The sequence below is a fragment of the Nothoprocta perdicaria genome, unplaced genomic scaffold (assembly GCF_003342845.1).
Source record: "Nothoprocta perdicaria isolate Ctin4 unplaced genomic scaffold, notPer1 scaffold_343, whole genome shotgun sequence".
NCBI classification, from domain to species: domain Eukaryota; kingdom Metazoa; phylum Chordata; class Aves; order Tinamiformes; family Tinamidae; genus Nothoprocta; species Nothoprocta perdicaria.
The window spans coordinates 108,078-124,282 of record NW_020455581.1 but is presented as its reverse complement, the minus strand read 5'-3'; the positions used below and the strand labels follow the sequence as shown (position 1 = coordinate 124,282).

Below are 16,205 nucleotides of genomic sequence, written 5' to 3'. Positions count from 1 at the left end.
ACACCCAGAGCACGGGGCACAGGGCGGCATCCAGGCGGGTTGGGAAGATCTCCAGAGAAGGAGACTCCACAGCCTCCCTGGGCAGCCTGTGCCAGAGCCCTCTGARCTCATTTCTAAAATAACATCGACCACTGCTCATCAAAAACACTATGCAGCACCATGATTTTGAGATATTTGCATTTCATGTGCAGGAAACTAATTCACAGTATGGTGCGTGCATCAGTCTGCCCGTGTTTGGCTGTTAAATAAGCTGGGGCTTTTATAGAAACTTGCATCTTTTTCAGAGATTTCTCACCCTCTGGTAAATCCTTTTTTTTTTAATCTGAAGCCAGGGAACTGGCAGTTGTTTAATTTGTTCAACACGCAGAACTTTTTTTAAGGAAATTTAAACAGTATGGCCAAGGGGTTAAAATTGAAATACATATTTAAGGTTCCTCACAAAATGGGTGAAGCTAATATTAAAGATCATCTTTCTGTAAAGAGCTGTACATAATATAAATTCTCGTTTTTGTGCAATGAACATGTGAATCAAAGAGAATAAAAGGCATTAATGAAATCATTTTCCTGAAAAACACCAGGAGAATTTTTCAGCTGTTACAGAAAAGTTAATCAAAGTGGSCATTTCTATGTATATCCTTCTGAACAGGGAACAGATATTCTTTCTAAAAGACTAGCGTTTAAGCAATATGCCTGAATTAACTGCCTTGCACTCCAAACCACAGGTACCGGAGCATAAAGGTGCCTGGGTGTAATACAACAGGGCTGGATAACCAGAAGCTCACTCCAATATAACACTCTCAGTGTGTTTCCAGTTTTGGCAGTGGACAGAGAAACAGAAAATAAAAGCACTTTAAAAGATCAGTTGCAGTTTTGCAAATGGCAGTAGACCTTCTTTCTGCAGTATGTTCTTCCTCTCATGAGGACTGAAAGTTCAGTATTAATAATTGCAGGTTCTCCAAAGCTAAATCCTGAGATCTCAGCACCCTTTGCAAAAACGTTTCTTTGAAGTTATCTGCTCTGTCATCTAACTCGAGATGAGGCTGAGCTCCAATGTTAATGGCCACATAGGGCCTGTCCCCACACTGGGGTCAGGCTCCAGAGCTTCCCTCCGACTCCTGCGTGGCCCTGCAACAAAACAGGGCTAAAGCCAAAGCCTCCTCCCAGATCTGMCCGTGGCTGGACCACTTCTTACCTAACGCAAGCAGGCACCGCTTTCCCTTCGCCCGCGCCGTGCATGGGAGGCGGAGGTGGTGGCTCGTGCGGTCTCACCAACACTCTCTCCTCCGCTCTGTTCAGCAGCTCAGACATCTGGCTATAGGGCAACGCAGAAAGGGAATACGATCCATCCAGATGATCCATGTATGCTTGAGATCTGAAGGAAAACAGGTGTATTTTTCTTAAGCAGGATAAATGCATTCCAYTCATCAGATGTACGCATTAGTAAAACTATTAATGCTCCCACCTACTGCTCTGTATTTCAGTTTGACTTCTCAAGATAAAATCTCTCTCTTGTACTTTTTAGTAAGGTAGCACTCGCACAGGCTTTTCCCTTTTCCAGACACAAATCACTGCTTCCGAGAGTTACGGCAATTATCCGCTCTTACTAATAAGCTTACGGCTCTTTTGGCCAGCAAAGAGGGAAAACAAAASAAAATAACYSCCCTAACTGTTCCTTAGAGGACAACAAACATTTATTACAGAAACAAAACCCCTGAATAAGATCATACTACCTCAAAACCCCTAACATTACTAGAATGCTTATTACAAGTTTCTCAGCTGCTAGGATGCACTTTGCTCTGCCCAGACACCTCAAGAGGAAGGCCAGCAYGATCCATCTCATGATCCACCTCGCTGGAAAGGCTGCTTTTAGCCACCTGCAAATGCCCGCTGTGAAGCGAGGAGCCAGCAGGTTGGCGGGTGTAATAGGCTGTAACCACAAACGTCAATCACATTTGGGACTTGCTCAGGAGTGAAGGAAAGCTCAGTGATYTCATCCGAGGCCCAAACGGACGTTTGTTCGCATTACACCCACCATATAGTCTTGGCAGTTTCTGCTCCAGAAAAACCAAGAGACTGGAATAACTGGGGGTTTGTAGGTCAAGGCTGGAATGCAGCAACACACCTGGGTGCAGCAGTGACATTTAGGCTTTCCTCAACTCGGAGGAAGGCACCTCCATAGCCTCAAAGATATAATGAATTCCAGACAGGTACACTACTTTTAAAAATAAGAGGAGAATAGTAACTCCTTTAAAGGCAGATTGGCTATGAATTTCAAACTGATTTGGGGCTGAGCTAAATCAATGACTTGCAGTGCACTTCTAGAACGGAATTGGTACTTCCAGTACCACTTTATCATTTATCCCTCCTCAAACATATCTACTGTGCAGAACAAACAGCTCCATTTAAAGAAGGACAGAGAAGAAAACAAATAAAAAGAAACCTTGATTCGAAATGTGAAGCTGGGCCATTAGCCACTTCAATGTGCTTATGTAAGAGGTTAGCATCATCCTCGGCRAGCTCCGGACCTTGGGCTAACTTCTGCCACTCTCTCCGTCTGTCATGAGGTGCCCTGGGCACTTTTTCGGGTTCATGCGGGCGATCGAGATTCTTCTGCTGTGGGAGAGTTGTGCAAATACAACTGACAACTGAGACAGGGCTTTTAAACCAGTCRCAGAGAAACATCAGCCACAGAACGATGAAAACAAGCCCAATTACAGTGCAAGAAACATTCGAATTTCCGTCTAAATGGAATATGTAAAACCAAAAAACTTTTGGGTGGTAGCAGCTTTACTTTAGTGGATAATTAGCTGAAGGATACGGTGAAGAATAACTGTATAATTAGCCTCTTCATTTTGAAAGGTGAAACGAAATTCTAAATCTGCTTCTGACACTTAAATTTACTGTTTCTAGGTATGAAATACAGAAAATAACGGCAAAACAAACAAACAAACAAAAAAYTGGCTTTACAGAATTGTTTACTTAAGAAAACATAAATACAGAGCTCTGCATCTACTAACTTTTTCCTAATTTTTAGAGAGCCTATCTAAAAATGGCTTTTTCTTTCATACATGTCAGTATTTTATTCTGTAAAAARTGGTTCCAGTGAAATCCTGAACTCTCACTGTACTCCTGTGTAACTCCGCATTTCTTTTGAGTCATTGTTAGAAGGCTTARTAAGTTTGGGAAACTCTTGTGTTAGTTATAGTAAGACAGCATGAAAGCTCTAAGCCCTATTAATAGTCGTTTATTACCACCATCATTATTATTTATTTAAGTTGATGGAATTGAATGATTTCAAGTAGTTTTAGCTAGATAGAGAATATCATGATTATCTATATAAAATCCAAGCTGCTTTTATTGCATAACCCAAAAAGTAACTTATGTGCAAGCAAAGCTTCCCAGGGAAAAAAAAAAAAAAAAAAAGAAGTCCTCATCTTCACCCTCAAAAACCAAAAACCAACCAAAAAAAAAAAAAATCCCAAACAAAAAAGCAGCACAACAACAACAAAAACGCAACCAGAAGTTATTTAGAGTTAACATATATACCTTCTGCTTCCTCTTCTCTTTTCTTTTATCCTCAGTGTCCTGCAACATCTTTTCCTTCCATAGATCAAAGAAGTAGGAAGGATTGGTATAAAACTTCAGACCTTCTTTTCCATCATCCCTGAAATGCAACAATATAAGCAATGCTGTTCATCTGATAATACAGGTCTCTAAACACTAAGGAAAAATAACAGCATACTAAAATCCACCTTGCACCAGAGACCCTAAGTATTTTGCTGATCATCAACAATAAAAAGATGAACATTGACCTCCAAATGCCATCAATCCTCAGTGCCTTTCCTTGTATTCAAGATCTTTATTTTAGAAAAGTAGTTTTAGTGTTAGTTGTAAACAAAAACAGTACCATAAATACAGAACTTCTTTCCTGCCAATGGCTCAAATCTTGCTCATAAAATAATAAGTCTGTCTGTGTGGTTAGGGTTGAAACTACTGATTCAAGCCAGCTTTTGGCAGGCAAACAACATCCATTTTCATCAAAGGACTTTCCTTTCTACAGACTTAATCACCTATTTTCTTCACTTCTTATCCAACACAGTTCAAGATATGCAGATGTTGAGGAAGGCTACTCTTGCAACTGTTCCACTGTATTTTTTTTCCAAAGAAATAAACTTTTAATACTTAAAATGTCTTCTGCTACCTGTACTCCTCAAGTACCTTCACAGTCTCAAGTGCAGCCCCTTAAATATTCAAGCACTATTCAACCTAAGCATGGTACCTAAATACAGCACTGTATTACACAACACAGAATATATAACTGTAATAATAAACATTTTACTTACTAAATATACCAGGCATTGCTTTTGCTAGCCTTATACTGACCTGTAAGGGGTGAGAATGTTAAGAGGAGGAGGCTGTTCACAAATGTCATACGTTTCTTGCAAAGGAATAGGCAGAGTTTTGCGGTCAAACAGCTGCTGATCCTGAATTGTGGAACTTCGGAAAGCTTTCCTCATTGTAATGTCCTGCAGCGACACTGGAAGCAGATATCTCCATTAACAGATGTGACCAAAGACAGTTTATTATGTGCTTTAACCTGCAGTTGTTTAATGTTGGCTGGAATRTAAGTATTAAACACTATTGCCAAACCCTTACGTTAAGCACAGGCACACTTTACAGTGGATATGAAGTCCTGCAACACTACTGTYATGGCAAGACATGGTCAGATTATGTGAAAAACATGCTCCARTGTTCAAGCACATTATCCTTTATTTGGTTTCAGAGGAATTTTTTTCTCACCTGGGCTGATACCAGACCTCTGTCTCTACAAAGAGCTCCACAAATCCCTTACTATAGCTCCACAGTGTAAGCCTGTAGTTCACAAGTACCCAACATTTACCAACTGTTTTACCTCTTGCTTCTAAACAATGATTTCGTATCTTGAGGGGAAGAKTTTGTGTTTAACTGCCCTCAGCATCTCCACTTTGCAGTCCTTGAACACACTTAGCAGTTCCACTGAAGACCCTTGGCCAAATCAGCACATCACTTTAGCTCATTCTACTGATGTCAGTGAGACTTCATGGGGGATACAGTGTTCCAGGACATGACAAATGGGTTTCTTTAATCAGCTTGTTTAATCGAGATGACACTCCCTTGTTTAATCAAGATGAAAATCCTTACTGTTATTACTGCAATTAAATCCTACATATCCTTTTTTTTTCCCTTTTCCCTACAGCCATTAAAATTTAGAAAACACTTAGCACTTTGAGCAGAAATAATCTTGTGATGATTTTTAAAAGACTAAAGGACAAGTGACTGCAGAAGATGTGAAGTCTTTAGAAGTCTGAAGATTTCTATTGTATAATCCCAAAGGGGCAGAAGGTAGGACTTTTTTCCCTCACCCAGAGATCTTGCAGTTCCTGGAATATTCTCTCTTCTTACCTAAGTGCACGAGCAGAAGCCTTTGTGAGGCTACAAAAGGGATTTATTTGATTTTCAGTTGCGCTTTTGAGGTTTATTGCAGTTGGCAAGGTTGCGTGTTACCAGAGAAGTCTTCTCCTCTTTACCCTTAGGTTCTATTTCATTACAGTGTCTTTTATCCTTTTTAATACCTTAATTAGCTGCTCAGAAGCCTTTTAAGTAGTGAAAGTAGTACTACTACTAACGCACAAATGCCAGCTATGAATYTCAATTTCTGCATGTATTTTTGCGCTCCTAAATAACCACATATAATTTGTGCCCGTCATGGAGTACAGGTTGTTATTTGCTACCCAATTTTCACAATTAAAATAAAGAACTGGGGTTTATTCCTTCTAAAAATCCAGTCTTAGATTCTTTTATACATCAGCTGTTTTCCTTTGGTTGTTGATTTTGCAAATCTCACCAAATGGACTTGTTCAGAATTGCTTCGTAGTGCTCTAAGTCCTTAAACTACCTCTCATTTATTGGTGACCAGGCCACTAAAAACATAAATTAGGATACTCTTCTTGGAGCCTGTGTACATTCAGATAGTAATGAAACAAATGAAGTATTTTTTCCAATACAGTTCCTGCCTTTAATATTAAAATGGTCATGCTAATTATGCRCATGCATAATCTTTGGGAAGGGCACGTGCTCAAACACAACATTCAGGCAAGTGCCAGGAAAGTGGGTTGCCATTTCTGCTATTCTGCAACTTAACTCAGTCTGTCTTTGCTTGACTTTGGTGGTGAAAATCCTTATGAATCAGTTGACCATAGTGCTAACATCCTGCACGTGGATACCATGACCCACTTGTCACATATGCTCTGCTCTAAACTACTCTTCTGGACACATTCATGTCCTCTAGCTTATTCTAGCCCAGATGAGGACAAAAACAGGGCAATTTGTCATCAGTTTCTAAATTCAAACCCAACAGATGATACTGAAGGAGAAAAGGTTTCCTGATGCCTGGGTTTTGGGGTAATATATTACTGGATTTTTGAGAAAAAGCATTATTGGATTTCCTCTCCCTCTTCCTCTCCTCACCTGGTGACTCATTCTGGGCAGACATCTGTGAGTAAGGCTCAAGGACTGGACGTCCTTAGGTTAATAAAAATAACCATGTAGTAGCTGCTGACACCGAGGACTGCAYGTGCTTCTCTAAAGCACTCGCAGTCCCTGCTAGCCCATGGCAGCAGCCAAACCCAGAGTACCAGGGTTGTGTCACACTGAGCCACTCTGGGCTTGATCAAGTAGACTCCTTTTTTCATTCTCATTTGCTTTAATTGCAGTGTCTGCCCCCTCCTCGGCTATATAATTAGGAAGTATATGTAGTGCTGTGAAAAGCTACTGATCTGGTGCACTTTGAGACTACACATTATTTAAAAATCTTCCTGGAAACTCTCAGCTAGCTGTTAATATTTAGTACTGAAACCTACACCCAAACTTGTCAAGGCCATTTACATGGGGAACTACACATTTCCATTTCCSTACTCTTAGAGGCTTTACCTCTATCCCTTGGAAGGGGCTCTCCGTTTTTCTGAAATGTGAATGGTTGCCATGTCAGATGTGCYGCATCAACATAAAACCCCCTCTGATTTAAACCAATAACTAGGCTGTCAAAGGTAAACACAGAAATGACATTAACACTCTGGAGCATTACATCTSTTACAAGATTGCAATGGCTGAAAATTTGGTACTGTGTACAGAAAGGATTTTTGGCATTATCCAGTCATAGCAAACATGGCATTTTACTGGGAAAGAGGTGTGTGTGTGTTCCTGATTTATGCTCAGTTGTCAAGAGACTTGGAAAATCCCATTAATAWAAGAATTCCCTTAGGCAAGACATGATATTGTGGAAATTTTGCTACTAGCTGTGAGCAGCTGTCTTTCAAAACCTGTTCAAAAATAAATGTCACAAGAGTACAGAAGCAAAATTCCCTTAGCCTAATTTCATTAACAGTGGAAGAGGTAATGAAAGGCAACCTCAGACCATCCTTGCCCTGGTTTGACACTTGACTCTCCTGCATGATCCTCACCACTATTTTACCTAGACACGCAGAAGTGAAACAGCTCTCCATGTTTTTAGAAGGGGATCCTAAATGCAGTCTGAAGTTGTTTCTCAAGACTGGGTGCTGCTCTACTTTATAAGCCTCAGCCACACAATCTAGAACACCCTAAAACTGCTTAGGCTCTTTAGCAGTTTCTTTGCTAGTTCTTTGATAGTTTCATCTGGGACAAACAGATATCCTGGAAGTAAAAAAAAAATATTTCATTAGGTTTGTGCACTAGGTGATCCATGGTCACATACTGTCCTGTAGCAGGTCTAAGGAAAATTCATTTTTAAAAGTTATCCTGTTCAGTAACCATGAAAATCTTGAGCTCAGAAAGTTCCTCGGGGTTTTAAAATGAACCTGCAGGAGAAATCACCATCAGTCTCTTTCTCATGATTTTTGCAGAACATTCTGTATGTATTTAGAATGTAAACTATCACTGTTTCTGTTTCACTTATCAATGGCATTTGGATGGCAGAATAACAGCTCTTCTCTGCAGGAGCAAACTTACGTTCCTCCTCTTTTGGATCAAGCTGCGTAACGCTGACAGACAAGCGATCTACACGTTCCTGCAAGGAGTTGACTCTGAAGGAGAAGCTGTGTGCTTCATTGAAGAGTTCTCCAAATATGTCTTCTGCATATTTACCTGAAATAGGAAAGAAAAAAATACACATTCTTTTGTCTGTCACAAGACAGCCGAGTGAGTGTGCCTTTAAACATATTTCTGATGACTAATGTGTTTAAATCTGAGACGTATGAGCACTACCAGTAACAAACTGTACAGAATTAGCTTACTAAGAATGCTTGAGAAAAATAATAAAGAGAGAAATGTTTAATTTGCAATTTATCTATCATAAATTAAATTATTTCATTCAGGACAGATCTTCAGCTGCTATAAGCAGGCTGGCTCTGCTGACATCCAAGGAACTGATTTAGTTCCTTAGGTACAAAAGGATGATTCACAGCATCTGAAGCTGCTCCCATAAGAGGATTAACTAATCTTTCCAAGGGAAATTTAACTCAGCCTTTCTCAGAGAGAAGTACTTCTTCCACTACTACTGTTCAGAAGATCTTCCGAAAAGGAAGATTAGATATTTACATCTAGTGTAATTTGAGCCAGCCTATTCATACATTAAAATAATAAATCTTTCTTTGAAGGATCCAAATCCTGGTAATTGACCAATTTCTACAGGAGTAAAGAATAACAATCTTCTTTATGCACTCCAGTGGGCATCCCACATTTAACCCAATAGCAAAGGAGATTCAGATATCATGGAAAAAGGGTCAGCAGTGCATTTCTGCCTTACAGGAGCAGCACTCCTTTGCAGCAGCAGTTATGCTACCAATGTTTGGGATCAGTCTGGGCAGTGTCACTGAAAAGTGCACCAGACATCAGCAAAGTTTGGACCCGTATTTCTGAAAGACCACAGGACAGGTTTTTAAATTATCTATCACACCATGTGTGCGTGTGCAATTTGTGTGTCATCTGTGCACTCGCCAGGCTTTTGGAAGGATAATCACACAAATTTCTAATTACTTGGTATGCATGCGAGTTTTTGTAAGTACAATAGAAAAAGAAAAAAAGAATAGAAAACTTCTGAAAATTTTGCCTTTTTTAGACCATATATCTAGAATGACCCATAAAAATGGGGATGCTTTTAAAAAAAGATACTAAAGTGACCCATCCCAGAATTAAATCCTAGCAGTAGTATGAAAACTATAAACCATGGAGCAAACCCAGGGTTAATGCACACAATTTATTAAGACCTTGAGGAAGGGCAATAGGAAATCAGCCCAACGACAAGCAAGAGAACACAAAAAAGGACAGTAGAAGAAAGAAGGCAACCATCAAAAGCTGAGGCCCTGTAAAAATGAAGAAAATGGGAAGGATCTTAAATTCTGTCACGTTAAATATATATAAAACAAAATAAAGATAGGCCAAAAATTAGCATGAGGAAGAGCCAGTCATAGAATCAGAACTCCTGAACACTGCTCCAAGCCCATGAGTGGCAAGAAACCTGCCAGGGAGTCTACAGAGGCAGCTGGTAACGAAGAGGGTACAAAAGGAGCACTCCGTAAAGCCAAGGTCATTGCACACGAGCTAAACTGACCCTTTCCACCGGTGCTCACAGGGCAGGGAGCTGCAGGGATTCWCAGGCCAGAACTCTTCCTTGCGAGATACTCGGCAGGGAAACTGAAATGACTACAGAGAAGCTTAGGGGTAAAAAAAATGGACAAAATGAACAGTAAAATATAAGCGGCAATCTGCAAACCTTAATGCCTGCAGCCTGTAAAGTGGAAAGCAAAAACTAAAAAATAATGTTGTTCTAAAACATTTTTCCTGGAGCATCTGGAGAGCTACAGGTCAGCAAGCCTGACATCTATACCAATAAATTAGTACAAGCATCGTTATTAACACATTTCTCATTATACGGAGCTGAATTAATAGAYGCCTGGATGACCTACTTGAGAAGAGTCAACAGGGCTCTTGTTGAAGGAATTCTTTGAAGGATTTATAAACACATGGATGGAGTGCTAGGMTCCAGTGACATTTCCGAGAGAGATTTTAAAGTCTAACCACAGAGCATGGAAAAGACATAGTATGGATAAAAAATTATCAAAAGATAGGAAATGAGGGATAGAAGGAACCAACCAGTTTTTACCACACAGAAAGGTGAGCTTTTGTGAGTTTCCATGCTGGGGTCTATGGTATTCCAGCTATTCACAAAYGACCTGCAAACCCTGAAATTAAAGTCTCCCTGGTGGCACAAAATGCTGGAGAGCATTGGAGCATCCACATGGAGCATCCCTAACGCTGCAGCTGGCTGAGGAGCTTCCCGAGCCGGAGGGGCAGACTGGGACATGGCGGGGAGAGGATCGCGCCGCTCGCCCCGCTCCAGCGCTCCGTGATCCGYCAGGGCGAGAGCAGAATCTCCTTCAACTACATTTCAATTTACATTTAGTACATATATCTATACACACACACACTTTACCTTTCGGATAGTGTATTTCAACATATTCTAATTATTCAAATAAACTAGACGAYGCAGAGTATTCTGAGGCATACAAATTACAATTAAGATCAAGCGTAAAATTTCATGTATAGAATAAAAAGCAAAATCAGAAGGCTCTAAAACCCAACAGCTCCCTCTACAAAGACATACTTTAAGGCTACAGTTTGTTTTCTCTTCATCATTTCATCAAGCTTCCAATTCACCTGCCTCACTAATGAGGCCTGACTGCAAATAAGCAGCCTCAAAATCTTTTTATTATGCTGCATACAGCCACAAACATCGTGCAGAGTAATTTGCCCAGGCTTATAAACACTAATCCCTCAAATGAGACATACATTTAAAGCAATCTGTGTGTTTGAAGTGGTATGCCAGCCATAATGTCGGTACCTACACATGCCTGCTGGCAGCCTCCTTTTCAACTKGAAGTTTATTTAACTAAATGTTTTTTTTTTCAAGCGATGCAAAAYGTTTGCTTTTAGTGAAACGAGCGACTTCTGCTCAAAACATCCTGTGTGTGCATATGCATATGGGTATAACATTGATAATCCGGGATTTGTGTTGTGATTAACGGCGCATAATCTAGATAAATCATGTCCCTTTTGAGCAGTGCACAAAAGGTGTGATAATGCTGAGCCCCACACAGCAGCACAAAACCTCAGCTCAAGAAAAATCTTCCAATAAAAACCTGACATCCTGCACTGAGCTCAGTGCTGGGGCTCAGCAAGCAAAGCCGAGCTCCTTGCAGTTAAYGTGTAAGCAAGACGTTAGAATGGTAAAGGACCAAAATTGATTCTATTATATAAAATGAATATTGTGGGTCTGTTCTTAATATGGAGGGAAATGTATATCCCTGCTTGTTTTTGCAGAGCTGGTCCTGGCATTTCATGCAGGACTATGCAGAGAATGACAGACGACTGTGACAATTAAAGCAACGCCGCAGGAGCTGGGTCACAGCTGGATGCATAATATCCGATGAGAAAGATCAGCGATCTTATTTGCCTATTCCATTAAACGCCGATATAAACTTCTGCAAATACCTAATTTCAACATCTGCGACGAGTTTATTTTAGTGGATTTGCAAAACATGCCTAATTGACCAGAACTACACATTGAACTTGCCATTTTTGTAACAAAAAAAAGCTGAACACTCTCCAACGTGCCTAGCTCGACTTCTCCAACCATTTTATTTTTACGGCGTTTATTTTTATTAGTAGAACATTGTGCTTGGCACTTACACACGGCGCTACGTTACTATTTACATTTAATTAAGGAATGTATTATTCACATTAGGGCCCTTCTCTCTCCAAAGGCTGTTTTCGGGACAGCCCATGAGAAAGGAAGGGACCCAGGAAGGCAGCTCCCTCTGGCGAAAGGCTTGGAAGTGACACGTGGAAAGGCTTGGAAGTGACACCCGGCCCTTCCTTCCCCTGGGAATGCGGAGGCTTTTGACAGCCTTTTTCAAAGGGTTCTCTTCCTGACATTGAAGGCAGCCCTGTGACAAGGCACCACTGCTAGCTTAAAATAGAATAGAAACAATATTGCTCACTGTCTTCCTCATTTTTTTAAATTAACCCCCCCTCAAAAATGCATCATCCATGTCTGTTCATCACCATGGCAGTAAGTACACAGTGTCCTACAGAACTGGAAAGGCTGCTCATCAGCTTTACATTTCTCATCTCTTGCCAGTTTTTCCTCTTAATTTCTGCTTTATCTCCTGATTTYTTTACTCCATAATTTCTAACATATTTAAAAACGTTGTCCAGCATTGGTTTCTGCCCACAAATAATTTCTAATTAAGTGCATACAGTATTATGAAGGGATATGAATCTTTGAATGTAAAAGAAAGCTTTTTTCTGTCTCACTCCTGGGACTAAGGCAGGCATTTACTATCATTATCTACAGTTTTGAACCTTATTCCGACCTTATTAAACATTTAATTTAATCCATATTTTTGCAAGCAGATGCATCTCTTGCAAGCCATATATTGTGTYGTACAAGTTCCTAGAACCAAGCTAAAATGCTGCGGGATCAGGGCATAAATTGGCAGCTGCCCAAAAAGTCAAGGCCTTAAATYGACCTGAATTAGGGCATTCTCTAACACTGTGTCCACTGGCAAACCTGGAGGAAAGGACAGTGAAATGGATCATTTCACAACACCACATCAATAACCACTAGATTTTAGTTGAAGTCTCTCAGACAAGACATGTGTATATTGTAATATATGCTCATATATTGAAATATAAAAGCAGCAAAATAGTGTTATTATATAATTATTATGTGATTATAATTATTATTATTATATAATTACTAATTAGAATTGAAATTATGCCTGATTTAGTTGTTTAATTCTTTTAAAAAAGACATAMATTGATAAAAGACTAGAAAAAATAAGCCAGGAACTGCCTGCTACACATCTATATGAACTAACATGTTATTTCCTGATTTCTACCATTTCAATCCCATTTACTACTAAACAATATTTTGTCCAGTAAATTTTCAAAAGAGAATAAAGGAGCAGATCAGAAACAGCTAGAATAAACACCTCCCATCCTACTGCACAGACCCTTCTCAGCACGCTGTATTCTGCCAAATTGCATTATTCACTGCTGAATTAATATATTCACTGTGTTTCTTCCCACACAATATAGCATGCATACTGGAAAATCACTCTTTCAGGATTGCCAATTACTACAGAAACCAATAACAATATATTTTGTTATATATTGTTACATATATATCCAGAGTGCCTGGATAAAGCCAAACAAGACAGTTACTCTAATTCTGGTATAAAATATTTCTCTCCTCCATTAATTCTGACATAAAACTTGAACACATCCACTGCCTGTTGATCCCACTTCACATCTCAACTTCATTAATTTTCTTGTCTTGAATGTYTGAGCAAAAAGGAAAGCATATAGGAGTTATATGGGTCTTAATTACTTAGCAATTACTTAGTAAGTAGCAATCTGTCACCAGATTATTAAGCACACTTTTGGTATAACACAGAGAATAAAATGAAGAAAAGAAAGGAAAGGCACTAGAAAAACCTACAAAATACAACACAATACATTAAAATTTAGACACATCTACTGGTGCAGAGGGACATTCAAAACAGAAGAATCACCTGGGCTAGATTTTTATTCGGAAAAATGGAGATTTAACATGAAATGGGGGGGAGTGGAAAGGGAAGAAGAGAAGGAGGAAGAGTCAGTGGGTCCCCAAACCCTAATGTGAAGTTGCTGCAGGGAAAACTGTGGTGTGGTTGGAGCAGATTCTGCTTTTCAGACGGCGTCCTCTTGGAAAGGACGAAAAGGCCAAAGGATCTTGGCCTTGCTGTGTTAAATACACAAAGTTCTTCCACAGAGGGTCACCTTTCAACCTAGATTTTAACTTAAGGAGAAATTGTCTTCTTTTTTTTTTCTCTCTGGAATATAACATATGGTTTGTGCAGCACAGAAACCCAAACTCTCTGGCCGTGGGCGGAGGGACAAGTGTGAAGTGGTGGGAACAGCCGTCTGTTTTCCAGGCCGTTTCCTCTAGGGAAGGAGCTCTGTGCAACGGGCCTGCAGGGGGGTGCAGCCCCCTCCCTCGCCTCCTCCTAAAAGGGGAGGCAGCCTCAAACACAGCGTGCAAAGGAGCTGTCACTCGGACAGGCCTGGCCAAGAACAGCCGCTTCTGGCAGGCACAGGGGGAGCACAGAGCTCACAGCTCATCCCTTCCCCAAAACCCTCAGCCCTGTTGTTCCCCTTGGCCCAGGGCGAGGAGGACGAGCGGCCGCGCTCAGATGTGGTGGCAGAGGGTGCTGACTCGGCCTCGAGCGGGCGCTCGGGGTCCCAAAGGAGAGCCCTGCAGCCCGGCGCCCTCCAGGCGCTCCCTCCGGCTGCGGTGCCTGTGCTGAGCCAGCTCAGCTGATGCTCCGTGAGAACACCACGCTGGCGTTTTCTCCACGGGTGCTGAGCCCAGGCGGGATGCGCCTGTGATAGCAGGAAACTGGAGTGCTCTTGTCCCGTGGGATGTCACTCAGCCCCTAGAGGAAGAGTTTGCCCCTCATCCTCCTCTGCCCTTGGGGAGCTTTCCGAGTCAGCTGCATTTACCCGAACGCAGAGCCGGGCTCCCTGCCCAGACCTACCACACGGCTGTGGCCATGACCTTGTGGCTGGGCCCACGAGGAAACGGGAGGCCCCTGACCTGCCATTGAGCCTGACGCTCAGCACGGGCTCCAGCTCCGTGCCATGTGGGGAGAACCACAGACCCACGCAGGGWGAAGCTCATCACGGCCGTCCTGCAGGGCACCATGGCAGATTCGCTGGCCACGGGTGCTTAGGACCATATTGCACAGTAGCACCTAATCCCTGCGGGTCAGGGCCTCAGCTCCGCGGGCCTGGGGGCAAGAGGGCTGCCAGTGGGSCAGCTTTACCAGCGTCCCTGGGTGGGAACCACGAGCCAGGGCTCCCAGGACCTCCAGCAGCACTCATGAGACCCATGCGGCATCAACCCCTGTTTTCAGGTTCCTGTAACACAAACCTCCTCCCAGGGCTCTCCAGAAAAAGGGAGACTCTGGGGGAGACTCAGGAGCTCGACAGGAGCCGCCTGGCCCTTCATAGCCTGCCTGTCCCCTTGCAGATCTTCTGCAGAAACCTGAGGTCACGCTAGAGGAGCGCCCGGAGGACACGGACACCGCRCGGCTCGTCCCCAGGAAGCAGCACAGGGCGCAGCGAGGATGACAGCCCTGGGAGCACGGGGAGAAGACACAGACCAGCGACAGCAGAAGGAAGCTGCCGCGAGCGCTCGGCAGGCCCCGGCGGGGCGGCTGGTCGCCCGTGTCCTCGGGGAGGAGCGGGCAGAGCAGACAGGCAGATGGTCCTCCACGTGAGAGGYGTTTGCCCCTCACAAGCCCTCCGTKAGCTCCAGGGGCGCCGGCACCTTTCAGGGATCGCAGTGCCAGCCGTGGATGGCCAGTTGGCTCCTAATCGTCACCCTGCTCTCCCATGGCTATGTCTCCTTCCCTGACCTCCACCCTCAGCTGCAATTGGACCCCTCTATGGGCAGGTATTCCTCTGCAAGGCKTGCAAAGCAGCTCACAGGCAGCTGACGGTGGCAGAGACACTCCATGTTTTAGGAGGCAAACCGTGCTGGAATGACTGTAGGCAAATTACTCATTCTCCTGGGGCTTTTCCTAACCTTTCAGTGGGACATGAGAGAAAAACTCAAGTATTGCACCGGGCTGTGGGCAAGTTCTTTCAATTAAAACCTAGAAAGACATTGCATGCACATGGCAAGATTCATAAAACCTGATGCTGCTGCTGCTTTCCACGTTCTCACAGCCGCACAGAGCTACAGGAGCTGCTGCAGATCGGCAGTGAAATCTGATGGAGCGCACAGATCTCCGCTCCAAACTGCCCAACGAGCCTCCTAACCTTCTCTTGGGAGAAGGATCCTCTCCTGTTTTTGTCCGGAGCAGCCAGTCAAACCTAGAGTTGCATCCGACCAGGAAGGAAAAAAATACATGGGTCAGTTCTCGKTCCGGTCCTGTTCAACTTATTCATTAACVWCCTGGRTGAAGRGCTGGAGTGCTCCCTCAGCAAGTTTGCCGACGATACCAAACTGGGTGGAGTAGCTGATAGCCCTGAGGGCTGTGCTGCCATCCAGAGGGACCTGGACAGACTGGAGGACTGGG

At 42.6% G+C, this 16,205-nt stretch overlaps 1 protein-coding gene across 1 annotated transcript in view; it reads right to left on the bottom strand.

Moving 5' to 3' along the window:
- The window catches only part of WASF1 (WAS protein family member 1), a 71,859-nt gene that overhangs the window by 3,834 nt on the left and 51,820 nt on the right, over positions 1-16,205 (bottom strand). Inside the window, exons 3-7 of the mRNA XM_026043965.1 lie at positions 8,026-8,160; positions 4,384-4,537; positions 3,547-3,664; positions 2,441-2,613; positions 1,193-1,372 (exon numbers count right to left, since the gene is read on the bottom strand). Of these exons, the coding sequence (XP_025899750.1) occupies positions 1,193-1,372; positions 2,441-2,613; positions 3,547-3,664; positions 4,384-4,537; positions 8,026-8,160 (760 nt within the window). The remainder of the gene's footprint in view (positions 1-1,192; positions 1,373-2,440; positions 2,614-3,546; positions 3,665-4,383; positions 4,538-8,025; positions 8,161-16,205) is intronic.